General features: G+C 39.8%; 1 protein-coding gene across 11 annotated transcripts in view; it reads left to right on the top strand.

The window, feature by feature from the left end:
* Window positions 1-26795, top strand: part of AFF3 (ALF transcription elongation factor 3) — a 579079-nt gene that overhangs the window by 258548 nt on the left and 293736 nt on the right. For all 11 annotated transcript variants that reach the window (XM_063649229.1, XM_063649227.1, XM_063649228.1 and 8 more), the window contains one exon: window positions 22566-22613. In XM_063649229.1, coding sequence (XP_063505299.1) covers window positions 22566-22613 — 48 coding nt within the window. The remainder of the gene's footprint in view (window positions 1-22565; window positions 22614-26795) is intronic.

Raw genomic sequence — 26795 nt, 5'->3', positions numbered from 1 at the left:
GCTTATGACAGGAGAAGCAGAGCTGCTTTATTTTGGCAGTTCTTCCAAAATGTGATTTAACCCAGCCATATTCATAGAGAATAAAGTTCCACGTTAATAAAGCAGGTGTATCAGTCAGCTATTACTGAAGATCAAACCACCCCAAAATTCTGGGGCTTAGAACAACATTTGTTTTCTTTTATATTTAACTTTTAAGTTCAGGAGTACAAGTGCAGGTTTGTTCCACAGGCAAACTTGTGTCATGGGGGTTTGTTGTACAGATTATTTCATCACCCAGGTATTAAGCCTGTACCCTTTAGTTATTTTTCTTGATCCTCTCCCTCCTCCCACCCTCCACCCTCCAAACGTCCCCAGTGACTGTTTTTCCCTCTATGTGTCCATGTGCTCTCATCCCACTTATAAGTGAGAACATGTGGTATTTGGTTTTCTGTTCCTGTGTTAGTTTGCTAAGGATAATGGCCTCCAGTCCTATCCATGTCCCTGCAAAGAACATGATCTCGTTCTTTATTGTGGCTGCATTTTTTTTCTTAAGACAAGGTCTCACTCTGTTGCCCGGGCTGGAGTGCAGTGGTGAGATCATGGCTCACTGCAGCCTCGACCTCCTGGGCTTAGGCAGTCCTCCCACCTCAGTCCCCGGAGTAGCTAGAATTACAGGTGCATGCCACCATGCCCAGCTAATTTTTTGTTTTGTTTTGTTTTTTTGGTCGAAACAGGGTTTTGCCACGTTGCTCAGGCTGGTCTCGAACTCCTGGGCTCAAGCAATCCGCCCCCCTCAGCCTTCCAAAGTGCTGGGATTACAGGCATGAGCCACCATGCCCTGCCAAAACAGCAATTATTTATTCACTTTGCTTCTGTCGTGGGCCTGCCAGCCCAGGCTGGAACTGGTTGGGCCCAGCTCCATGTCGAAGGTTGAATTCAGATCTGATCTGCAAGTCAGTCCTCCTTCAACCATATGCTACCTGGGGCATGTCCTTTTCATGATGATGGTGGGAGTTCAGGCTGGTGAGCCCTGCTGAGCAAGCACATTTTAAGCCTCAGCTGCTGTCATGTCCAGTTCATCCCACTGGTCAAAGCAAGTTAGTTGACCAACCAAACTCAAGGGGTAGGGGGGGATATTCCATCCACAGTGGGAGGAGGGGAGTGAACTATTCTCTGAACAGGAATCCAGTATAATGTAGTAAACCAGCTATTTTTCTTTAGTTTATGTCAGGGGAAAAAAGTCATTAATGAGATCTTGAATTCCATGGGTTTAAGGTCAATTTGAGGAGAAGGACTTCCCTAACTTAAAGGTAGTCAAGGAAAAATGTGACAATGGAGACACAAAGTACTTTGGAAGAATATAAAAGAGAATGATTAATTATTTTTAGGACCAAGGTTGAATTGAGTAGGGTTGAAGGATGAGTGGGATCCTTCACCATCAGACACAGGAAGTTGATCTGCTGCAAGCTGGGATTTGTGTGTGTATGAGCTCAAATGTTACATCCTATATCTTAATGTTTATTACACCTAAAAAGCACAACATATATTCACTTTATTTTTCTAATGAACTCTTGACAGAATGACTTGGAAAAACCTCTCAGTTCTTGGACGTAAAGCAAATACAGTGAAATAAACAGCCCTGTAGTTAAACATCTGAGAATGCAATGATTGTGTTAAACATTTTCTAAAAACTAAATCATACAGAATCATTTGATAATCAGCATAATTATTTTAGGATTAAAAATTATTCAGTCTTATAAACAAACTGTGACAATTGATCACAATTAATGCAAATAAGTAGGGTGCAGGATTATGTTCTGATTCTCTCTGTTGTGCCTGTAAATGAGTGGCACAATTATAGGAACAGTTTGCAAATGAGCTCTCAAACATAGATACCAATTATGATTATTTATTTATTTAGAGTGAAAGATGATCAGTTTCACAGTTGTTTCTCTGTGAGAAAATAAATATTCATTTGAGCAATCTTCTTGAAACTTATGTACCTATGCAAATAGTTTAGTAAAAAGTGAAGATAAAAATTAGAACACTATTTGTCTCTGTGGTTCTTTCTAGGAAAGGACTGAGGAACTTCATGAGTAGTACTCTATAAAAGCAGAACTCATTCATTTCTAACAGTAATTTCAATGCCAGAGGAAGGGAGAAAGTTTAATAGTTCTCTCCTATATGCCCCATGTCAGCCGAGTCATCATTTTAGAGAGTTTTCTAAAATCCTACCTTTCTTCCAAACTGACTATCTCCAAAATCCTTTGAGAGATATGAATAACATTGACATACTTATATATAATTTAATACCCAAATAATCAGAAGTCTCATGTTCCTGGGTTTAAATGGGGTCTCTGGAGTTCAACATTTTCTGAAATGCTTGGCCATCCACTTAAGAAAGGATTAGGTGCCAGAAGGTTTTTTGTAAGCTGATGGTTTGAAACTTAAAACGTAATTTATCTAAGAAATAATGGTATGAATAGTAGTTATTTAGTTCCAGAATAGTCCATAAGAATCAATTTATCTCACTCTCAAGCTAAACTAATACTAATGTAATGCTTCAATGTTATCTGTACTCTTTTTAAAACTTTTGCCCCTGTTTTGTTCCTTTTTTTTGGAGGCATAATTATGTGTAATAAAATTCACCAATTTTAAATGGACAATTCAATGAATTTGATAACTTCAGTATCTGGATGATCTCACTATTGGCATCTGTTGTCTCTCCCCATGTGAGTTCATATTTTCCTGGTTCTTTGTATGCCTAGTAATCTTGGATTATATCTTGGACGTTTTGAATATTGTGTAATAAAATTCTGGTTCTTGTTTAAATCATATTGTTAACATCTTATATTAGTATTGTATATTTATTACAACAAAGGAACAAATATTGGTACATTATTATTAACTAAAGTCAATATTTTATTCAGATTTGCTTAGTTTTTACCTAATGTCTTTCTTATTCTAGAATTTCATCTAGGATACCACACATTTCGTTGTCATATCTTCTTAGACTTCTATAGACTGTGACAGTTTTTCAGACTTCCCTTATTTTTGATGACCTTGAGTTTTAAGGAATATTGGTCTGACATTTATAGACTACCCCTCAATTTGGGTTTGTGTGATGTTTTTCTTATGTTTAGACTGGGATTATGAGTTTTAGGGAGGAAGACCACGTAGGCAAAGTGCCAGTCTAATCATATCATATCAGGTCTACATACTATCAGTATGACTTAGCACAGTTGACATTGACCTTAATCACTTGGCAGAGGCAGTGTTTGCCAGGTTTCTCCACTCCAGAATTATCCTTTTTCCCTCCTTCCATGCTATACTCTTTGGAAAGAAGTCACTATTGGCAGCTCAGACTTAAGGACTGGGGAGTTACACTCCACCTTCTTGAGGCCAGAGTAGCTACGTAAATTATTTTAATTCTTATGCACAAGATATTTATCCTATCCTATTTATTTATTTGGGCATTCATTTATATCAATATGGGATCATGAAAATTTTTTTAATACTTCACCTTATAATCCAATGCTACTTTGTTTAATTCTTTTCTTGTTCTAGCTTTAGCCATTAGAAGTTCTTTGTATTGGCTATCTGTCCTTTTGACATACTCCATCAAGGTATTTTTTTTGCTCTCATTTTATTGAGGTGATGGTCTTCTTAGTGAGCTCTAAGAGTTGTAAAGTCTGGTTACAAACCTTCTGCCAAATATATGTTTTGCAAATATTTTCTTCCAGACTGTGTATTCTGTTAATTTTTTTGTAACAGCTTTATAAGACATAACTCACACATCATACCATTCGCTAATTCAAAGTGTACAATTCAGTGTTTTTACTGTATTCAGACTTATGCAACCATCACCACAATCAATTTTCAAACATTTCCATCACACCCAAAAGAAACCCTTTACCCTTTATCTCTTCATTTTTTTACAGTTTTTTGAAGAGGAAGTTTTTAATTTTGATGATTTTTTTGTAGTTTGTGTTTTTGTGTCTTATTTAGGAAATATTTTCGTAACCCCAAAATCATTAAGATTTTCACCCATGTTTACTCTTCTAGAAATTTTGTATTTTGGCTCTTATATTTAGGTCTGAGATCCAGTTTGAGATGATTTAATTATGTGCTATGGGGCAAGGTTCAAGGTTCATCTATTTGCATATGGATAGCCAGTTGTTCTAGAACCATTTTTTAAAACATTACCTTTTCCTCACTGAGTTACCTTTTGACAAATCATTTTCATCAAAAATAAATGGATCATTATATGCAGATCTATTTCTTAACCTTCATTTCAAGTTTTTGATAATATTGCAAAATGCCTTTCATATTTCCAGTTATAATACTCTAAACCTTAGCATCTTTGTTTTCAAGACTTCCTGATGAGTGGAGAAGAGGCCAAGCTCTACCTACAGCCAAGGATTGCAAAAATAAAATGCCACTCTAGACCAGGGATTTACCAAGCACCCCAAATTAGAGAACAGAAGGCAGAAGTGATGGGAGGTTGTGAGCTGTAATTAATAACTATGTGTTTAGTGGATTTGTTTACATGGATTTTTCTGTAATAAATTTGTCACTTCACAACTGCTTATCACACTGATTTATTTTACTCACATGGTTGTTTATTCGCTTTGTTTTATTTATAACTTTTGGCTGCATGAGATTTAAAGGGTTGCTAAAGACAGACAAGATTGCTAATCAATGAAGAGATAAGATCATTAGGCAAAAGCAACAGACAGAGGAATGCCAAGTGAAAGTTTTGGTAAAGTGTTTCATAAGACCAAATAAAGTTCTGCAGTGAGACCATTGCATGAGGCCATGCGCATGAATAACGCTCATCTATTCCTTCTTTTTTTTTTCACTATTGATAGTGTTACATTTATAACTTCATTTATATCTCTACATTTAGAGAACTTAAGTGTTTGGCAGATATTCCTACTGCCTGACTTCCCTCAGGTCCGTTCTAAACTAATCATCACCTTTAAATATTATTTGTAATTTTGAAAAGTCTTCTTACGATCCAGATACAAAAGAAACTTTAGCATTTAAAATGCATGCACCAGACACTGATCATTTGATGTAATATTTTTATATGTGAATTAATACTGCTATCAGTAATCACGTATTGAGTTCCTACTGTATCCACAAGCTACTAATGTGAAGCTAGTAAGTTGAATGAAACTACTTTTTAAATTCATTTGAAACACCAAGGATTTCCATTATAAATTTGTAATTCTCTGGGCCTTCATAAATTTTGTAATTTAAAAAATTACAATGTTTTGCAGAGATGGGATCTTGCTATGTTGCCCACGTGGTCTCAATCTTGGCCTCAAACCGTCCTTCCACTTCAGCCTCCCAAAGCGTTGGGTTTACAGATATGAGCCACCGCATCTGGCCAAATTTTGTAATTTTTACCAAACATTGGTATTGGCTTATGAGTTTTGAACAATGAAGCAACCCATGGACTTCAGATTACTTTTGTGTCTCACATATTGAAATATTTATCACAAACTCTTCACTCAATTTGCTGAATACACGTCTCTGCAGTGCTGGCCAGACAGTCTTAGGTGCAATTGGCCTATCCTCAGATAAATGCTGGAAAGTTTACTCAGACAGAAACCCTGCTGCTGTAATTGCAATAATTACTTACCTGGAGGTAGGTGCTTTTTGTTATGCAGTAGGGCATATCATCTGTTGAAGACCGTGTAGCTGATGGTTTTGTAAAGGTCATTTTGAAAGTCAGGCTGAACTTTTGGGTCTCTGGCCTATTGTGGGGAGCAGGTAAATTTTTCTGATCTTAATCTTCTAAAACTATGCTGATGGTGTTAACTCACTCAGTTTCTTCCATTTGCTCCTGGTTTTCCCAACTCTTTGACTCTCTGTCTTCTGCCTCTGCAGTAATTTTTCTTTAGACATCTAATTCTGTTGTTTAGAGCAAGCTTGTCCAACCCATGGCCTACAGGCTGCATGCGACCCAGGGCAGCTTTGAATGCAGCCCAACACAAATTTGTAAACTTTCTTAAAATCTTATGAGATATTTTTGTGATTTTTATTTTTTTTTGTAGCTCATCCGCTATCGTTAGTGTTAATGTATTTTATGTGTGGCCCAAGACAATTCTTATTCCAATGTGGCCCAGGGAAGCCAAAAGATTGGACACCACTGGTTTAGAGTTTAGTTTAAAACACTTCTCCAAGATTCTCTTTTTGATGAGACAAGGGAACTAATTCTACTCTCAAATATATATTGCTCATTTTTTAACCTTGAGAAGTCAACACAAACATCTGAACACTGAATTGTTGCGTATAATAGCAGTTAAGAGCACAGACGTGGCTCACACAATTGTTTGGACTGTGGCTCTGCCACATGTTACCTGTATGACCTTGAGGAAATTTCGCATCTAGAAAATGTAGATAATAACAGCATCAACTTTATAAATTTGTGGTGATTAAATGATATAATGACTATAAAGCACTTAGCAGAGTGCCTGGAAAATTACGATACTCGATGAGATTAGCAGTTATTACTGAGACAGTGAGATCAGGATGGAGAAATCAATAAACCTAAAACAAGATGTGCTCAACAATTTATATAGAGTCATCTGCACATTCCTTTTTCTTGAACAGGTGACTTTTAATCTTCCTTACTATCTTATTTCTACTTCGGAAAGGGTGAAACAAAAATTATGCTCCAGGTATAATTCAAGTAACTGTAAACACCAAGGAATTCAACGGAAAGAAAAGGTACTCAAATGGGAAAAAGAAACATGTTTTAGAAACCATTGGGTTGAAGTAGAAATTGCAAGCAGGGCGATTATTTTTTTAACCTGCTGTAGGGCCATATGGTTGCTGAATGTGTTGATGCTGGTTTTAAGATTCTTGAGTATTTTAAACTTGACATGTTATTTTTTTAATGATTTCAAACATCATTTCTTTCAGAGCCTTTTCCCAATGTTGCTGTAATATTGAGCAGATGGCTCAGAAGCATTTCCATTTGCATTTTGCAATACTGCCATGTTATTTGCAAAATTTCTTTTCAAAAACCTGTGATGTTTTTTTCTCTACCTTTTCAAAATGGCTGCGATAAAGCTATCAATAGGTTCTTCCAAGAGTCTTGGGGATGTGGTAGAAATTGAGATTGCATATTGCTTCTTCATTTGAAATTTACGTTGTTGTATTTTTGTCTTTTACACCTATTATGATTAATATAGTCTCTCATCTTAGGACTTCCATCCAAAGGACTAAAAGTCCTCATTATACCTTGTGATATGAGGGAAGTTTCATGCTGAAAGGAATCGTAATGATCAGACCAGCCTTTTTACGTCACACTATTTACTTTGTTTGCAAGTACTTGTCACTATCTAAAATTGTTGTGTTTGTTTTTTGCCTGCTCCCCCGTAGAATGTGCAAGCTCCCTGAGAGGTAGGCCCTACGGGTTTTGCTCGCTATGGTATCCCTGGTACTGGCACAGCATTGGTGCCCAGCAGTTATCTGTGAATGAATGAATGAGCACATGAATTTATTAATCAGTGACTTTCTAGAAACTAGAATTCTTGCACAAGCAGATTATGAGCTCCCTGGACGTCATTTCTCTATCTAGTCTTCTGACTTTTCTTTTACTCAGGCATGTTTTCAGGAGGGTTTTTCCGGGAGTGTTCTCCTGATAGTCTTCATTTCCTTGGGTTTTTTGTTTTGCTTTGTTTTTCTAAAAACCGACTGTGTGGATATTAAATAGACAGTCTCTCAGGAGGTTTTTTTCTCTTCTTTGGGGGCACAGTGGGATTAGTGCCAACATGAAAGCATTTTCTTGCTTAACAGATTGAAAGCAGGAAGCAGGAGAGGCTGTATTGATCAGAGCTGACTCTAGGACTTTCCTTTTAAAGGCACATGATCATGAAAAATAAGCCCCCCAATCTCTCTATTAAGATTCTTTTATTTTTTTCTTTTTAAATGAGGACTGCTGGGGTGCCTGCTTGGCTCAGAGGGCGGTTAATGTAGCAGGCCACACAGTGGCTGACTGCTGGGTTACCGGTTCATATGTGTTAGAGTTTACCCTTGATCATTGCTGTCCTGCCCATGACCTGCATTAAAGGTCTCTGTGACTTCAGGCTAGGACTAGTCTTAGAGTTGTTCTGTCTTAGGCCTGCACCGATGGGGGGAAGAAAACGTTAATATTGAAGGTTACATTATGCTATATCTAGAAAAGGACCATTGGCTCTAATTATTGTGAAGTGTTGGCAGGTTGTCAATGGAGTAACAAATTGTATCTATCAGCTCAGAGGTACAGTGGGAGGTGAAGACATACTTTTATTGCTACAATTATGTGTCTAGAAAGCATTTTCGGCTTCACCGAGTGGGTCTTTATAGATATTAGAGTTTCTGTGAAAGGGGGAAGAAGCTTCTTCTCTGCTGAATGAAAACTTTGATTTTTCTAAAGCCAGAATTACAAAAGGATCTAAAAAGTGAGAGTCTTTGTATTATGGGTTTATGTTTCCTACCTCTGAGCCTCAATTTTGCCACTGGCAAGCCCATGAGAAGCCTCAAACAGTGCTTGGAGTATGAGACAAAGTGCTATAGAAGGCAAACTCCAGCCCAGAGGCGGAAAGGGAAAATGTAAAATTTTTTCTCCACTGGCCTTCACAATACACAATATATTTTTAATAAAACATCAATGCAGGGAAGACTTGAGAAACCAGAAAGAGAACATAAAAGCCATTAGCTAGAGTTTAATTATTACTAACACAGTTGGATGAGTCAAGCCCAGCAAAGTTACAGAATGTCATGGACTCCCAGTATTTGCTACCTCACTTTGGAAAATCTTGCCTGTCTTGTAAGAAGCATTATTTATGATGTATTTTCTAAGGCAAGGCTCTGCCTGATAGGGTTAAATGTCTAATAAATGCTGCCTAAATGTAGTATTTTCCTCAATAATGAGCTTAACCCTTTGTTTGCTGCAACCTGTAGCTGTGTGAACCCTTCTCTCTGAGCAAATGAATCTTAATTATCATTATAAACAGTTCTTCTCATTATGTTTTTATGGATGGCATCTTTTATAGCTTGCTAATTATAAGCATACAGAACTGAATGCTTGAAGTTAAATAACATAAACAGGGTTGTAATAGATTTTCATGTTGAATACTTTATTGATTTATCATTAATTATAATCTCTCAAATCCCTACCCAGTTAATCCATTTAATTTGTTAGCTACTATAATGACTTTTATTTCATAATTTTAGATTGGTACTTTTAGAATAAATAATCTTTGTATTCTCTGTATGGATTTTCTTAACAAAGAAGTCGTAGACTTACTACTACACTAACCCAGAAAATACAGAAATTTACCATTCAACATTTTATTAATAAAATTGTTGGAAATGACCAGAATTATAGTCTTAAAGTTAGAATCTTACATTTTAGAAGTGTAGGTTAATAAGTAACTTCCACTCAGTCATTTAACTTCCGATTGAACATGAAATCAATCATACTTACTTTCTTTGTAGATTATTCTAACTGTGAAAAAGAACTTTTGGGAAGCTGGAATCGTCCCTGGACTTTCCCCCATTAGTTCAAACTCCTGTGTCTGGAATGACCCAGAATGAGTGTGAACCCTGTCCCATAAATAACAATGTCCTTTAAAAACATGGGGCGTTCAGTGTGGTCCATTTGATTCTCCTTCCCGTGACACTTTCTTTAGCCGTTCCTCAAATGCTGAGACCCTTCGTCGGTCTTGCCATTCTCCCTAGACTCTGGAGCTTTCAGCTTAGCGACAAAGGTAAACATTAAACACACAATTATGACTCAGAGTAATGAAGTTCTCATAGTGGAAGGAAAAAAATACTACAGGTTTATAAGTAGGAAGAGGGGAGGAGGCTAACAGCCTGGGGCTTATACTGTGTTTTGGTTGTCAGATAGCATGCTTATTTAACAGACAGATTACAAGCATAAAGCCCCATCCCACAGTCCCATACCCTTACCCTGGTCTAACTTTTCCCCATAACATTCCATAGTCTACTATACTGTATAATTTATTTATTATTTTACTGCCTCATCTCATTACCATATAAACTCCATGAAGACAGGAATTTTTGTCTGTCTGATTCACTTATGAATCCCTAGCATATAGGACATGCCGGACACATAGTAAGCACAATAAAGTATTTGTTGAACAATACTCCTTAGGCATGGCTGTTCAATTAGCTACCAGTCCGTCCAGCTATATGAGCAACCAATTCCTCATTTCCTTCTACCCACTGGGAAATCAATCTTGCAGAAATCTAAACACATTATATTTAAAAACCAGAGGAGAATGGTAGAGATAACATCATCTGGTTCTTGTGAACTCTTGCTGCCTCCTAGTAATCATTGCTTTCTTTTCTAAATATGAAAATACTTTCTATGTAATTCTAAAATAAAATAATCGTATTTATATACTGATCAGCTGTTGTGTAGTAGGCACCTTGTAAATGCTTTATATGTGTTGCCTCATTTGTAGCCCTCACATTTGGTAGGTACTGTTACTGTCTCGGTTCTACAAATGAAAAACATATGATCTAGAGAAATCAGATGACGCCTCCACCGCGGGGACACATGTAACTAATGGCAGAATTGGGTTTGCAAAGGTCCATGTTCCTGCCTACTGTGCCACACAGCGTCTGGTGATTTTGGGGACCCAGCAACAAATTAGTCTGCAATTTGAGGATCCTATCTTAGGGAAGAGCTAGGACGTTTGCTTTTTCCGGCTGTGGTTTCTTTTAGAGAGTTGTTCTGTGACTGTATCTGCCAGTCCCTCCAGTGCTGTTTTCCCTGGAGCTGCCATGTAAAGTGGTTAAAACATTCTCTTACTATTGCCATCTAACTGGGGTGAGTCCTCTCTTAATTTGTTCTGCTTGTAACTTTGAGGATGGTTTATGGTGTGCAGGCAGAAGTGAAGTAGAAGTAGAATCATGCTTTTCTCTGTCATCCATTGATTTTGTACCATTTCACACTACACCATTTACCTAAGCAGTAGCCAGCCTTTTCTTACATTCACTCTTTAGACTACCTTGCAGATTTTCCAAGTCCCCCAGTTGGTTGCATGTTACATTAAATAGTCTGTATCATTTACTCCTTTACTACTGCTAGGTTTCCGAGTGTCCTCTTTTTTTAGCCTAATGAAAGTAGTTTCTAAAAACCATCTACTTTCCCAGTGCTAGAAATCAAGTCCATAATTAAGCATATTATTCCTTAGCATGATTATGTTGGAGAGGAGATTTGAGAGATACTGAATGATTTTTTTATTTTGTTTTTCTGTAAGCCTTTAAGTCATGGCGTTAGATAGAAAATAACCATGACAATTTTTCATTTACACTTATTGACTTAATTTGACTGCTGTTATGGGTGTTTATCACAAAATGATCATTTTTTTGTTAGATTGTTCCAACATCATCTTGGATGTCTTTTAGTTGGATTACAAGCCTTTTTAATTAATTTATTTTATATTCAGTAAACACAAACTTTTCTCCATTGGAAAGATAAATTCTTGGTGCAGAAATTTGCCTTATGATCAATTCTATACTCTAATATTCTCTTGAGAGAAGCCAAAGGTTGTGAAGCCAAAAAGTGGCCTAAGCACATGGTTTTCTTTGCAGCTTTTCCCTCTACTTGGAGGATCTCACACATGGTGTTAGGTGGCGTTGAAGCAGGAATGTCTGCATTCTGTCCAAATAGAATCGTGCCAGAATAATCTCAGCATATTTTACATGTGATGTCTTTTTTTATATTTTTATTTTATTTATTTATTTTATTTTTATTTTTATTTTTTTGAGGCAGAGTCTGGCTCTGTCACTCAGGCTGGAGTGCAGTGGCATGACCTTGGCTCACAGTAACCTCTGCCTCCCAAGTTCAAGCGATTCTCCCACCTCAGCCTCCCAAGTAGCTGGGATTACCGGCACACACCACCATGCCCCGCTAATTTTAGTAGAGACAGGGTCTAGAACTCCTGACCTCAGGTGATCCCCCCACGTCGGCCTCCCAAAGTGCTAGGATTACAGGCATGAGCCACCGCACCCGGCCTCTGATGTCTATTTCTTATTGACCCTTTTGTTTTGTACAACTGTTTTTTCTCCCTTTGGATTACAATACCATGGAATTTTATAATACTAATGTGGGCGTCAAGATACAGAGAGATTGTCTTCACCTTGGGTCCCACCCAGAGGCTTTGGAATGAGGATAGAAAGCAGTTCTGAAGCTCCCTTCCCTTCTGAGTTGCTGAGCAGGATCACCCGGGGCTAACTTTATCTGGTGATGTTTTACGTGAAAATTCAGTGGTCAGCAGTCACTGCTGAGACGTTCTGAAGCCAGCTCTGAAAAAGGAGAGGGGACACATGTGAGGATTAATATCTGAGTTCAGCCCCAGATACCCCAAGTTCTACAAGCAGAAGGACTCACTCTGCCTTTTACGGGGACACAGACCTTGTTTTTCAAGGATCTGAACATTTTATGGGAGTAGAAGGGAAAAGATAAAATAGATTGCCACTGTAATAGCTCTTTTCATATCCTGCAAATATCTTCCAAGACTAACAGTAAAGCAACACCAGTAGAATAAAGAATGAAAATGCACCCACCTCAGCCTCCCAAAGTGCTGGGATTACAGGCATGAACCAAAAGTCAGGAATTCGAAACCAGCCTGGCCAACATGGTGAAACCCTGTTTCTCCTGAAAATACAAAAATTTGCTGGGCGTGGTGGCAGGTGCCTGTAATCCCAGCTACTCTGGAGGCTGAGGCGGGAGAATTGCTGGAACCCAGGAGGCGGAGGTTGCAGTGAGCCAAGATAGCGCCATTGCACTCCAGCCTGGCCAATGAGCGAAACTCTGTCTCAAAAAGAATGAAAATGCTATAAATATTCATAAGTTTAAAAAAAGAAAAAATCTTTAAATAGGGTGTTGTAGGTAGATCAATTTAAAAATATAAAACTTGGAGTACTGAAAAATTCCTCAGCAGCCAACAAAAAAAAAGTGCCAGTTTCTCACTCATGTTTTCCAGTGCTACCTGCTCCCACCTCTCAGATAAGCCTTCTCTCCTGTGCTCTGGCTGATTTTAGCTGGATTTATTTATTCAGCATTTATTTCTAGCATATTGCCTCAGAGAGCATACATAGAAATGGCTGGTGTTGAGTATGCAGAATGAGCTCTGTTCTGAGGGTCGGGAAGAGCTGAGACCCCGTGGGGAAGGTCAGATGATAATGGAGAGAAAGATCCATAAAGAATGTGACATAGCAAGGGTGATTTGTGAGTCTGCTCTTTTAGCAAAATGCTTAAATAAAATTAATAGAATGTGCCAAATAGAATATCGTCAAATACGCAGCAGCACTTTTGCCATTTACAGAGGTCATTTCCATTCATGGCTAAAAGGGAATTGATTATCCATCTTACTGTGGGACACAAATTAGAGTGGTGCTAAGTAGGATCTTTAAATGGTTAGTTTCTTCAGCCACATTAGATTACTCTGTTTGTCTTGCAAGCTTTTGTGTTCAGAATTTCATGATTAGAAAACTGACTATAAGTGATAATCAGATGTGTTTTCGTGTACATTTCCTGCCATCCCTTAAAAAAAGAATATTAGATCATATAAATGGAATTGTATAAAGATTCAGGAAAATGTTCGGCCAGGCGCAGTGGCTCACGCCTGTAATCCCAGCACTTTGGGAGGCCAAGGCGGGCAGATCACCTGAGGTCAGGAGTTCGAGACCAAGCTGGCCAACATGGTGAAACCTCGTCTCTACTAAAAATACAAAAATTAACCAGGCATGGTGGTGGGTGCCTATAATCCCAGCTATTCGGGAGGCTGGGGCAGGAGAATCACTTGAACCCGGAAGGTGGAGGTTGCAGTGAGCCAAGATCAGCCTGTTGCACTCCAGCCTGGGCAACAAGAGCCAAACTCCGTCTCAAAAGTAAATAAATAGGCTAGGTACAGTGGCTCACGCCTGTAATCCCAGCACTCTGGGAGGCTGAGGCAGGTGGATCACGAGGTCAGGAGATCGAGACCATCCTGGCTAACACGGTGAAACCCCGTCTCTACTAAAAATACAAAAAATTAACTGAGCGTGGTGGCGGGCACCTGTAGTCCCAGCTACTTGGGAGGCTGAGGCAGGAGAATGGTGTGAACCCAGGAGGTGGAGCTTGCAGTGAGCCGAGATCACACCACTTAACTCCAGCCTAGGCAACAGAGCAAGACTCTGTCTCAAAATAAGAAATTAATTAATTAATTAATTTAATTTAATTAAAATAAAGATTCAGGAAAATGTTCAAGAGGAAATGGTACATTTGCAAAATCTCACTGAAGTTTGCCTGTAATGTGAAGATTAAATGACTTCAGCATTCTCACTCCTTCCTGAACCTGTGTGATCTTCTTCTTGGTAAAATTAATGACTGTAGGGTTTTATGTGAAAGAACACAGAAATCTTAAAGTATTCTTATCAATGTCAAGTTGCAAGTGGGAAGCCCTGTAACATGGTTTCTTCACCCAATGTTGACAGAGCAGTGTGGAAGACAACCCCAGTAGACAGTACTGAGGCACTTTTTTGAGACATGACCCCATGGATAAGCACTCAATATCAATTAGTCATCAGGATATGAAATCACTGTCTCTGCTTCTCATCTCCCATCTCTTCATGCCATCAATAGGTTCTTGACATCGTCAGCACACTGACAGACCACTTAACTTTCTGAAAACCAAATATGCTTTTAGCTACACGCTCTGATTCAGATCGCTAATTTCTGTTCATAAAAATAATAACATAATTGAAACACCTTGTCCTATTGCTAAATATCTGACAGAAAATTATTAGCTCTTTAACAATATTGTCTGCTAATAGAAGACTGATACTTACTCTCTAATTTACAGGTACCAATGTGGGAATTAGGGAAGTCAAATGACTTGCTAATGGCTTCTGTACTTAATGGATATAAGCCTAATTTTAATGAAGTAAATAAATGTTGATGTTCTAAGAATTTAGAACATTGGAGGTTTGCTGCTGTTGCAGTAGTTTTTGGATAAAGCAAAGACATTTCTTTGTAATGTAGATAACCGGCGTTATTCTTATAAAGTTTAGGACTTTCATTTTGTAAATAGTCTTTTTTTTTTTTTTTTTTAGTGTATTGGCCATTAATTTATTCATTCAACAAATATAATCAAATGCTGCTCTGTTGTACTGAGTTCTCTGCTAGGAACTGGTCAGAAACACGTAAATGAGAGGCAGCACATCCACTGGAAAATCTACCAGTACAAGCAAATGGTACCCATGAACATTTTCTCATGTTCTTCTTTTCAGTGCAGTGTAAAATGTTTTAATACAGTAAAATCATTGTAAAAAGTAAGCCAGCCATGCTGGCTCATGCCTGTAATCCCAGCACTTTGGGAGGCCGAGGTGGACAGATCACCTGAGGTCAGGAATTTGAGACCAGCCTGGCCAACATGGTGAAACATCATCTCGACTAAAAATACAAAAATTAGGGTGTGGTGATGCATGCCTGTAATCCCAACTGCTCAGGAGGCTGAGGCAGGAGAATCACTTGAACCTGGGAGGCAGAGGTTGCAGTGAGCTGAGATGGCGCTACTGTGCTCTAGCCTTGGAGACAGAGCAAGACTCTGTCTCAAAAAAAAAAAAAAAAAAAAGAAAAAATAGTTCTCATATTGGTGGGGAATGGGGAGAAATTACGCATTGGTTACAGGGTTTTACTTTGAAACAGTGGAAATATTTCAGAACCAAATAGAGGTGATTGTGGTTTACAACATTGTGAATGTACTAAAAGCCCCTGAATTGTTTACTTTAAAATAGTAGATTTTATGTTACTTGAATTTTGCCTCAATAATTTTTTTAAAATTAATGTAGTTTGTGGTTTGCTCCTCTTCGTATACTGATTTGGCTTTATATCATATACTAGAATTGGGAGGTATCTGAGAAGTCTAGCTCAGTCCCTTTCAGGTCTTTTTTTGTATCTTTCAGTAAAACTCAGAAGTTTTTTATTTTCCTTTTTTTTGTTTGGTCTTTTTGGTTGTTGTTGTTCTTGTTTTTGAGATGGAGTTTCACTGTGTCATCCAGGCTGGAGTGCAGTGGTGCACTCTTGGCTCACTGCAACCTCCACCTCCCAGGTTCAAGCGATTCTCCTGCCTCAGCCTCCAGAGTAGCTGAGACTACAGACACCATCACGCCTGGCTAACTCTGAAGTTTTAAAAACAGATCTCAAACATTTCTTGTTGCGGTTATCCTTATTTATTTTTCTTAAATTATGGATGGGATTTTTAAATATTTTTAAATTGTTTACTGCTACACAGAAGAGCTATTGAGATTTGACTGTTTAGTTTATATTCAACTAATATAATTATTAACTTGATTTAAAAATAACAGTGAGTTTCAGTTTTTCTGGATTTATGATAAACACTCTGTAAGCTGATATAAATACAGTTGACTTATTTTCCCTTGATGATACAATACATTAAAAGGACTCTAAAATTGAGTATTGAAGCTGAGCTTTTGTATCCTTTGTCTGTTAGGAAAAATAGGGATGGATTAAATACTTCTAACTATAATAATTATATTTCTCTTCCTTTTTCCTAGCATATCTCATTTTGATGCTCTGTTAAAGCCCTGGCTGTTTGTGTATTTTTCCTCTACATTTTCCTCATCTACATATATAGATGATGGTGGAGACAGGAGGATCAGAGGAGGCTCAGAGGCAGCTGGGCTTCTAGCTTGGGGATTGGGAGCAGAGTGAAGCCCCTGACAGGGGATGGTACAGGTTAGGTGTGAGACAGGCTGAATTTGGGAGAGAACTAGCTGTCTGCCTCTGTTCACAGGTGGCCCTATCGTTAAAGATAAGGCAGGAGACATAGTTGTAGGGATGGGCTTCCCGTGGAATTATGATGGTCCCTGCATTTGAGCTCAGATTCTCACCAATGGTTTTGTGGTATTGGCAGCATACCTAACTTTTTGTATGTCAGGTTTTTGATAAATCAAGAACAGATTGATTTAAAAATATTTCTGCAGGAGTGTTTAAGAGTGTACATGGGATACGCAATTTCTAAATGCTTGAGGGTCTTTTGAGTGCTTGAAGATAAACAAAGGCATTGTGACTTGAAAGTACTAGTATTTTAGAATGCAAGTTCCGCCTGAAATGTGTGTGATAAAGAGTTAAACTGTTTTCAAAAATGAGGACTTGTGCAGCCCATCTCTGCAATGAAATACCATTTCCCACTGATTTGATCACACTCTTTTTCCTTAAGCCCTGCTTCTCCCCATATTCTGTGCTTGGCATGGTAATTAGGGACTTCCACCATCAGGGATGAGATGCTCCTGGCTATTCCCCGAGCTACACTTACCCACAGCATAGTTCTGTACATTTCTTGGCAGTGTGTGGCATGTATATTTAAATGGTAGGATTTAGGGAAATCACATGCTAGACAGTGCTATAGAGGAGGAGAATCAGCTGGGGTTGCTAGCTCTTAATTGAAGTTTAGTTGGAGGTTCAATGAGGTGAGACTGTTATGACAGATTTCAAAATGTAATGATAGGAAAATGAGGTAGGTTCATCAAAGTTGGAGTAAATACGGAGCAACAGCTCAGCAACTCAGCATGAAACAACAGCTACAAACCCTCAAAAAATACAGAGTAATTAAAATGTGCATTGTGCAGCCCTCCTTCTCAGTGGGTACCTTTCCAAGGAAAGCAATAACTTTATTGTGAAAAATATAAACACGAATTTGGAGATGTAAATTACATGCATATTTTAATCTTGTTCATAAACATGGAAAGTTTTTAAAATGTAAATATAATCAAAGTAAGCACACGACTGCAGCTGAAACCAGGTTTGAGAAAGACCTCAAGAAGGTAAACGTCCCCCAGATCCCCCAACCCCAACCCTACCTATCTACCTACGCTTTCTGTATATTTGGAAAAGATAAGGTGGAATTCCATCCTCCTACTTCTAAGGACACAAACCCTTACCCCTTATTTTTTAATGTCACAGAAGGGATAGTAGATTTGACTTTTTCTCTCTACTTCCCCTCTCCTCTCTTCCCCCTTTGGTCTACACGTGTGGTGTTGGAGATTAGCTAGTGAGAGGCAATGATCAAGCGTTGAGTAATTTGCCACGTGGAAAGGAGGAGGAAATTTACCACAATACTATCTGCATTCTTTTATTTTCATACTGTGAGCATGCAAGTTACCTCAGCATGAGCCAACTCTAGGGACTGAGCTGCGGGAGACAGCATGAGATAGTAGAGAACTCAATGAGCTTGTGTTGAAATGTGAGTGGATTCTGCCTCAACTGTACCTTGCTGCCAGAATGATTTTTGGACAGAGCCCTTCACTTCTCTGAGCCACGGCATCTCCATCTGTTAAAGTCATTGACTTGGGCTGAAAGGAGCTCCAAAGTTCTTTCCCATTCAGATTTTCTACAATACTGTGGCCCATGGATTCACTCCAATCTAAATGGGGTCCTGGAGATTCAAACCAATGTGGTACTCTTCTTGAGTCCCCAGAACATTTCTCAGTGTTCTGAAAAGACTCAAGAGGTTCCTCTGCCAAAGACTGTCCATGCTGTAATTTAAGGCCAGGACTTACTGAGACTGTTGTTAGAAGTCCCTCATCCTGGCCTCACTTCTGCCGCCTCCTTAGCTTTACAAAGGGCCTTCCTAGTAGGGAATGACCTGATGTCTGTCCAGACCCTCAAGGCTTCTGGTTGGAGCTGCCTTAGAGATGACTTAGTGTAAAGATCCTACATCTATGTCTCCAGTGATGAGAGAAGTATCTAATAGGGCATCTATCCTGCATTTCTCTCTCAGTGCATTTCCTTATCAGAGTAGAATAGTTGAAATGTATAGGATTATAAGGGAGACAGTTATAAAAGCAACCTGTCATTTATATAAACTACATCAGAGGAAGTTAAAGTGTGGTATTCAGGGAAGCTTAGCTTTAAGGAATCAAACCTGAAGTTTAATTTTAAGAGTATTTTTAGTATGCTGTTATATCTGGGTGATTCCACCAGGAGGACCTGAGGTCAAGTTTTTCTTGATTAATTGTTTTGTGGTAGAAAACAGAAAGCACATTGAGAATTCAGCATTTGCCCTGCCAGCATGTTACGCAGTAGGAAATGGTTGGGACTTAGAAGTAGGATAAGAGACATGATTAATGATATTCTTTAGGTTTGACAGTACATTTTCTAATTCAGACCACTCATTCCCACCATGAACACCAAAGGAAATCCTTCCAAGTGACCATCAAGCCCCCTGGCCCGACTGAGACTCTCCTGTATAACCTTTGTGATGGTCGCCTCAGGCTTCCCTGGAAAAGGATCAGGTTCCAAAAGAGCTCTCTGATCCAGTTTTATCAGAGTGTCAGAATGGTGACGTTTCCAGAGCAGTCCCGGGGTAAGGAATTGGGAATGGGAGTGAAAGCTTGTAATAAGTGTGTGGCCAACTGAAGCTTTTGGGAGAACACAAGGAAGGATGAGTATAGGAAAGGGTGTGAAGTATTAGTGAAAGCATTGGTGTCATGATATTGAACACTATTTTTCTTGGCTTATAAGGATAGATATGCATGTTGTCTTCATGCACTACTAGTAGCAGTGGCTGTGCCTTGCACATTTTGTTGTTGATCTTTTAATGATGAGACTAGAATGAAGCAAAAAGATAACATTCTTGTTTTAATGAAAATTCACCGAATAATCCACAAGAAAATAAACCTCACCTAAAAGTTCCCAGATGATTGTATCAAAGACCTATACAAAAGAGCTAAAACTGTCTGTAAAACTCTTGAAAGAAAACAGACATAAAGGGAAATTTTCATGGCTTGAATTTAGCAATGGTTTCTTAGATATGATACTCAAAAGCTCAAACAGCAGAAGAAAAAACGGGTAAATTGGACTTCATCAAAATTAAAGTTTTGTGCATCCATGAACACTACCAAGAGCGTGAAAAAACAACCCATAGAATGGAACAAAATATTTGTAAATCATATACCTGCTAAGGGTCTTCTGATATCCAGAATATACAAAGAACTCCTATAACAAAACAATAAAAAGACAACCCAATTACAACATGGGCAAAGTACTTGAATAAACATTTCTCCAAAGAAGATAAACAAATGTTCAGTAAACACAAGATACTCAGCATCATTAGTCATTAAGAAAATGCAGATCTGGTGGCTCACGCCTGTAATCCCAGCACTTTGGGAGGCCGAGGCGGGCAGATCACAAGGTCAGGAGTTCAAGACCAGCCTGGCTAACATAGTGAAACCCCAACTCTACTAAAAATACAAAAATTAGCCGGGCATGGTGGCACACGCCTGTAGTTTCAGCTACTCGGGAGACTGAGGCCAGAGAATCACTTGAACCTGGGAGGCAGAGGTTGCTATGAGCCAAGATCGCGCCACTGCACTCCAGCCTGGGTGACAGAGCGAGGCTCTGTCTCAGAAAAAAAGAAAGAAAGAAAAAAAAGAAAATGCAGATCAAAGCCACAATGAGACATCATTTCTTATCCACTAGGATAGCTGTTATAAAGTAGAATAAAATAGCAAGTATTGGTGAAAATGTGGAGAAATCAGAACCCTCATACATTGATGGTGGGAATGTAAAATGGTACAGCCACTGTGGAAAACAATTTAACACTTCCTCAAAAAGTTAAAACAGGCCAGGCACGGTGGCTCATGCCTCCCAGCACTTTGGGAGGCCGAGGCGAGGGGATCACCTGAAGTCAGGAGTTTGAGACCAGCCTGGCCAAGATGGTGAAACCCCATCTCTACTAAAAATACAGAAATTAGCTGGGCATGGTATGGGAGCCTGTAATCCCAGCTACTCGAGAGGCTGAGGCAGAAGAATTGCCTGAACCCAGGAGGTAGAGGTTGCAGTGATCCAAGGTCACGCCGTTGCACTCCAGCCTGGGCAACAAGAGCGAAACTCGGTCTCAAAAAAAAAAAAAGTTAAAACAGAGATTACCATATGGTAACTCTGTGTGGCCTTGGGCAAGTTGTGTAAACTTTCTGGGCCTCAGGTGGGAGACTTGGATAAATCCCCTAATTCTGGGTAGGAGAAGGTCTCGATCATGTGTGGGACCTTTTCAAGCCTCACATATCTTCCTTCAGCCTGGCGCCTTACTCGAGTGAAGGGTAGAGTGTTTCAAAGGAAATGCTCTACCCCAGGACAAGGAATGAGCTGGCAGACACAGGGCATGGAGAGTGTGTGGCACAGTCACTGGTAGAGCCTTCGTAATATTTTTTAAAGTCCTAATGCTGATTCTGATGAGCCTCATGCCCCTCAGAACTGCGGGAAGTAAACTCATTCATTTATTCATACACCTACCACCAGCCAATAGTTATTGGGTGTGCCCCATGCTGTGTGGAGCACGGTGCTGGAAGACAGGGAGCCCTGGAATCCAGGGAGCTGATGTTTTAGAGGGAGGAGATATTACTGGAGACTTCACTATTGAATTGCAGTCATGGTGAGGGCTCTGAAGAAGTGGAGGCTGCTGGGGGCAAGCACTCTAGGGTCAGGGTGGCTGCTCGGAGGAAGCTGTGGATAAGTTGCCGTTCGAAGGATGACTTAACTAGGAATTAACTAGGAAATTAATTCCTAGGAATTAATTTAGGAAATTAACTTGAAAAACCAGGAAAGGTGCAGATAGCATTCCTGGTAGAGAGAGAACAGTGAGGAGGAAGGGAGAGTGGCCTTGGAGAAGAGACTGTGGAGAAAAGCCTCATTCCAGGATGTCACAGTGACATCTACTCTCAGGTTGACATCCTTGAATTGTAGGACCAAGAGAAGTGATCTCCCTGAGACCACAGGTAGGCACTTTCACCAGCGTCCACTGCTTTTGTGTCCCCACAAACCCACATCCTGCACTCTTGGCTGTGTAGCCAGCAGGACCCACGCAGTATCTCTGGAACTTAAAATGCTCTCCAGAGTCGGCTGTGACCTGAAGCCACTGCACCTCGGAGCATCTGCACAGCACAGGGCAGCGTGAGTGACAGAACAAGTGACTCGAGCGTGACGCCCCACATGCCAGTCCAACATCCAGAGGATGTTTCTTTTTTTGGTCTTTCAGTTTTCTGCCTATCAAACCAGTAAACCAAGGCTCTGAGGATGGTGGAACTACCAGACTTTTACTTAAGCCGTAGCAAGCATTGTGGTACTTGGTAGGCCCACGGCATGTATTTGGTGGATAAATTGGATCCATTGTTGTAGCGGAGGCCACAGTTTCCGCATGTTAATGGCACCCAAGGTGGATGGAGCTCATACCTGCAGGTCACGTTCTGTATCCCTAGGAGCCCCTCCCCCCACCCCCCGCCTAAAGTGGGGTGGTTGGAGGGGCCACAGTTGAGCCTCTGGGGTGCGTGTGTGGTGCTCCAGCCAGAGAAGGGGGAGCAGCAGCCACAATGGGAGCCGGCTGTTAGGGAAAGGAGCCTGTCTGCCAGTCCCAGGTCAGGCATCCCCTCAACCTGTAACTCGCTGAATTTTTTTGTTGGCGGGGGGGGGCACTAATTTTGGAACCTTGCATGTCTTCTGTGTGGTCATCAATCTATTCCATCAGGCTTAATTTTTTTTCCTTTGCTTTCAGGAGAGTAGATCTGGAGAAACCAACAGCTGTGTTGAAGAAATAATCCGGGTAAGATTATTCTTTAAACAGTCTTATCAATCTGTGGGACATAGACTCTAAATAGAAAGGAAACCTGCGGCTCCATGGTAAAGGAGCCCATAGTGTGTTGTTTGACATTTACCTTTTCTGAGAGTAGTCACATAAGTTTTTGAAACAACACTTCTGTTAGCAATCTAGGAGCTGCACCCCCTCTGGGCACCTCTGCACAGGCTGAGGTGACACCCTATTAAAGTGATCAGCTGGAAGACAGAAGAACAGAATTTAGATGAAAAATACACTGGTGCGCACATGTGGATGCCCCATTTATCACCTTGCTATTTAAAAGCATCCTTTAATAGTCTGTACTTTTTTTGAGTCAGGCAGGGGTTGCCTGGTTATTTTTCCTGTAAACTTAATTGGAATCAGAAGCACTTGACAAAGAGGTAATATTCAGGATCTGGAACTGTTATTTCTCTATTGTTTCACATGTTATTTTCCCTGTCACCCTCTGTGAGCCCGTCCTTTTCATCACCATTGTGTCTAGTGTGAGTTCCCTCCCTGAACCAGTTTCGTGCCCAGATTGACTTAGGTTGGGCTGTTCCACCACATCAGTGTTTTCCCAAATATTCAGACATATAATCAGGATGTCGTCATCAACCCATATTTTTTCTTCACTCATATTTTTTCAGGGGAGTTGCCTAATAATTTATAGTTCTCAAAAAGCTGATACTACACTGGGCAAAACACCAAGACAAATTAGGCCAGATGGTATGAATTTTACTGTAAAAAAAAAAAACACTTTATTTTAATTTAATATCGTCCTTTCTTTTGGACATCCTACACACTTTTTTTTTGAATTGCTAGTGAATTACAGTAATACAATTACTTGGGTTAAAATTTTACATTAACAATGATTTTAAAAAGCCAGATGTTTTTCTTTCTGGAAAGCATTATTTCATAAATAAATCTAAGTCTCAAGTTGACCAGAATAACTAATTGAGGTGTGATTTGTTGAATTCATAATGATTTTTTTTCTGGCAGAGGTTTATAGAGAAAGCAGTTGTCAAAACAGGCAGCTTCATTTCTGGTATTTAAGTATATGTTAAATAAAATACATAGTATATTTTATATCTATATTGTCTCTATTCTGGGGCTTTGTTTCCAATTAAAGAACAATCAACATAAGATGCTGATATAACTTTTCCCTATTTTTCTCTTTCAACATACTTTCATGTTTGCAGTTCACATATTCCATTTTTAAGCAACCTTCCTTTGATTGGTTATGGTGTTTATGTCCGCAACACACACCAATCCCCTCTTTGGTTTCCCTAAGTAGAAAAATCCTACCTTCTTATTCTCTCTTGGCCCTTCTGAGGATGTGGAAGAAATCCATCCTTTGACCTTCCTATTCTGTTCTCCATACAAGGCTTGAAGTTTGAATAAAGACTTGACTAATTCACACACCAAAAGGACAGAGTTTAGCTAAAGCAAAATTCAATTTGAATAAAACTGAGTGTCACAATCAAGAGCTCATTCAGCTTTATAGTTATTGTTTTCTAAAGAGAGCTGATGAGAGCCTCATGCCCCCTCGCCCCAGTCCTCCCCTCCCTCCCACCACCAGTGCTGCACCTGTGCCACAACCCTCTTCGGATGAGGCCTGAAACAAAGGGAGAACATGGACCCACCGGATCGCAGATTTGTGTCCATATGCAAGGCTGAAGTCTGCATGTGTGTGCAAGAGGGCAGTGGAGATGGTGTCTGGATTAGGAGGCAGCTGAGCTCCAAATTCCACTCTTCCTAACCCATGAGCAGCAGTCAGGAGGGGAGGTGGGATGGACGAGGAGGAAAGAGAGATGATGGTGGCACTAGTTGAGCCTGGAGCTTTTTACTCTCTCTCCCTACTTGTCAGCCTAAGGTGTTAGTAGTAGTAGTTGGTATTTGGGGAGCTCCTAGGGGATCGCGTTAGTGTTCCCAGTGTTTCCTGGAATGACTTTCTGTCTATGCCTGCATCACTGACATTAGTCATGCTCCTAGGGGATCGCGTTAGTGTTCCCAGTGTTTCCTGGAATGGCTTTCTGTCTATGCCTGCATCACTGACATTAGTCATTGTCCAAGATCCTCTACCCCTCTTCACCTCCAAACACAAGCACAGGACTCTTGGTTACCACCCATAGTATTTGTTGTGTATCTGTCACACACCAGGCTTCCTCCAAAATTGTGGCTCCAAGGAGAGGGAAAGCCAGAATGGTTGATGAGTAGGTAGATAAAGCTAAGCAGGAGAGGCAGACGGAGCTAGGTCGTAGATCCTATAAGATGCGGATCAGCTGAGCATTTGAGCAGAGTGATGTGATCACATTAGCAGTTTAAATGCACCACTCTGGCTGCTATGGAGAGGGATCCACGGGGAAAAGGAGAAGCAAGAGGGAGTGGGAGGCTGTTGCAGGAGTCCAGACCGGAGATGCTTGGTGGTGCGCTCACGGCCATGGGAAACATTAGGGGAGATCCTGGTTTGCGGGAAGGGCGGAAATCATAAATTCATTTTTAGACATGGTGAGTTTGACGTGCCTTTGGGACATTCAAGTAAACACAGAGAATATAGAACAACATATTGGAGGTCAGGAGGTCAGAGCAGAGGTCTGAGGTGTTAGACCAACATTTTGGATTAATTAGCATGCCATTGGTAATAACACTGTAGAAATAGGTGAATTTTTCTGGAGAGAGACTAGAGACCGAGGAACAGTGAGAATCTAAATTCTGACTTTTAGAGACTAAAGGAAGGAATAGCAGCTGGTAAGTGGAAGTGAGAGAGAGTGACAAGAAAAGTGGAGGGAAAATTATGACAGTGAAAAGTCACGGAATCCAAGGAATGAGATTCAAGCTCAATGGTGTTCAGAGTTTCTGAGCGGACGAGAAAGATGAGGATCTAAAACCACACAATGGATTAGACCACAGAAACGTTGCTGGTGCCCTTTTTGTGGAGTAGAGGGGGCAGAAGCCAAACTCGAGAAAACAGAAAATGCAGTCAATGAATTTGGAGACTTCTTGGGAGGAAAGGCTGTAACTTCCCTTCAGCTCCCTTTCCAATTGCAATACGTCCCTCATACAATAACAGCCACCAAGTGATGACGAGCTGATGTTGACTGAGCACGCATTATGTGTGAGGCACAGTTCTAAGCTGTGATTTAACCCTCACAGCTGCCTCATGAGGTAGGCATTGGTAACATTCCCATTTTACAGTTGAGGAAACTGAAGTGAGGAGAAGTTAAACACAACTTGCCCAAGGTCACACAGCTAGCAAGTGGTAGAGCTGGGATTCTAATGAAGACGCCTTGCACAGCAACCTCTCTTAACTATTGTGCTGACTTACTAGATGAAGACGTCCCCCTGGCTCATTAACGAAACCACTCAGGCAATTCATTGTGAATGGGAGGTTTCCTGTTTCTACCTGTTTATGATTCCGAAGTGCCAGATCATGCATTTATACACTTAAATTCAGAGGTTTTATAGCCAGTGTTATCAACCTCATCTTTAACTTCTTCCTCTTTCCTCCTTATTTTTGCTGAGGTGACTGTTTTCAAGTCATTTGAATATTACATTGTGTTCTAACATATAATTATTTTTTATCCTTACTCAGAGAGTTTTATTCCTGGGACCTAATAAATCTGTGTGTTATTGCAAAATTCTCTTAACTGAGGGAGAAATTAAAACAGAGTTCTGTGAGGATGGGCGATCAGGGCTAGAAGGCTTCATGGCTGACATATGTTTGTAACAGGCAGTTTTCTAAGTTACACTCTATTTTATCCTTAAAGGTTCCAGTGCTGTAACACTTAGGTGCTTTTCATAGCATTATCCATTAACGTAGAATGGCATTAACATTTGTTCAGCAAATAAAATTGGTTTACAACTTAATGGGTGAGGGTGCTGGGCTGGAATCTAGGATGTACAGTTTTTATGCAAGACACTTTACATGGCATTTGTTGAAGACACTCATAACATAGAGTGCCTTTGTAATAAGAGACCAGTGTTTGAGATTCTGTTTTGGACTTAAGGAATGAATTTAGACACAATTTCAGTGCAACATCTGAGCAGATTACTTTCTTGGTTCTCGTCATCTTTAGCCACTAATTTAATTCCAGTGTGCTGCAAAATATTCTTAGGGAATATTTACATAGAGTTGCATTTCTGTTTATCTGAAGGGGGTAAGTAGTACTT

This window comes from Pongo pygmaeus, chromosome 12, assembly GCF_028885625.2.
Source record: "Pongo pygmaeus isolate AG05252 chromosome 12, NHGRI_mPonPyg2-v2.0_pri, whole genome shotgun sequence".
NCBI lineage: Eukaryota > Metazoa > Chordata > Mammalia > Primates > Hominidae > Pongo > Pongo pygmaeus.
This window is presented reverse-complemented; position numbering and strand designations above follow the sequence as displayed.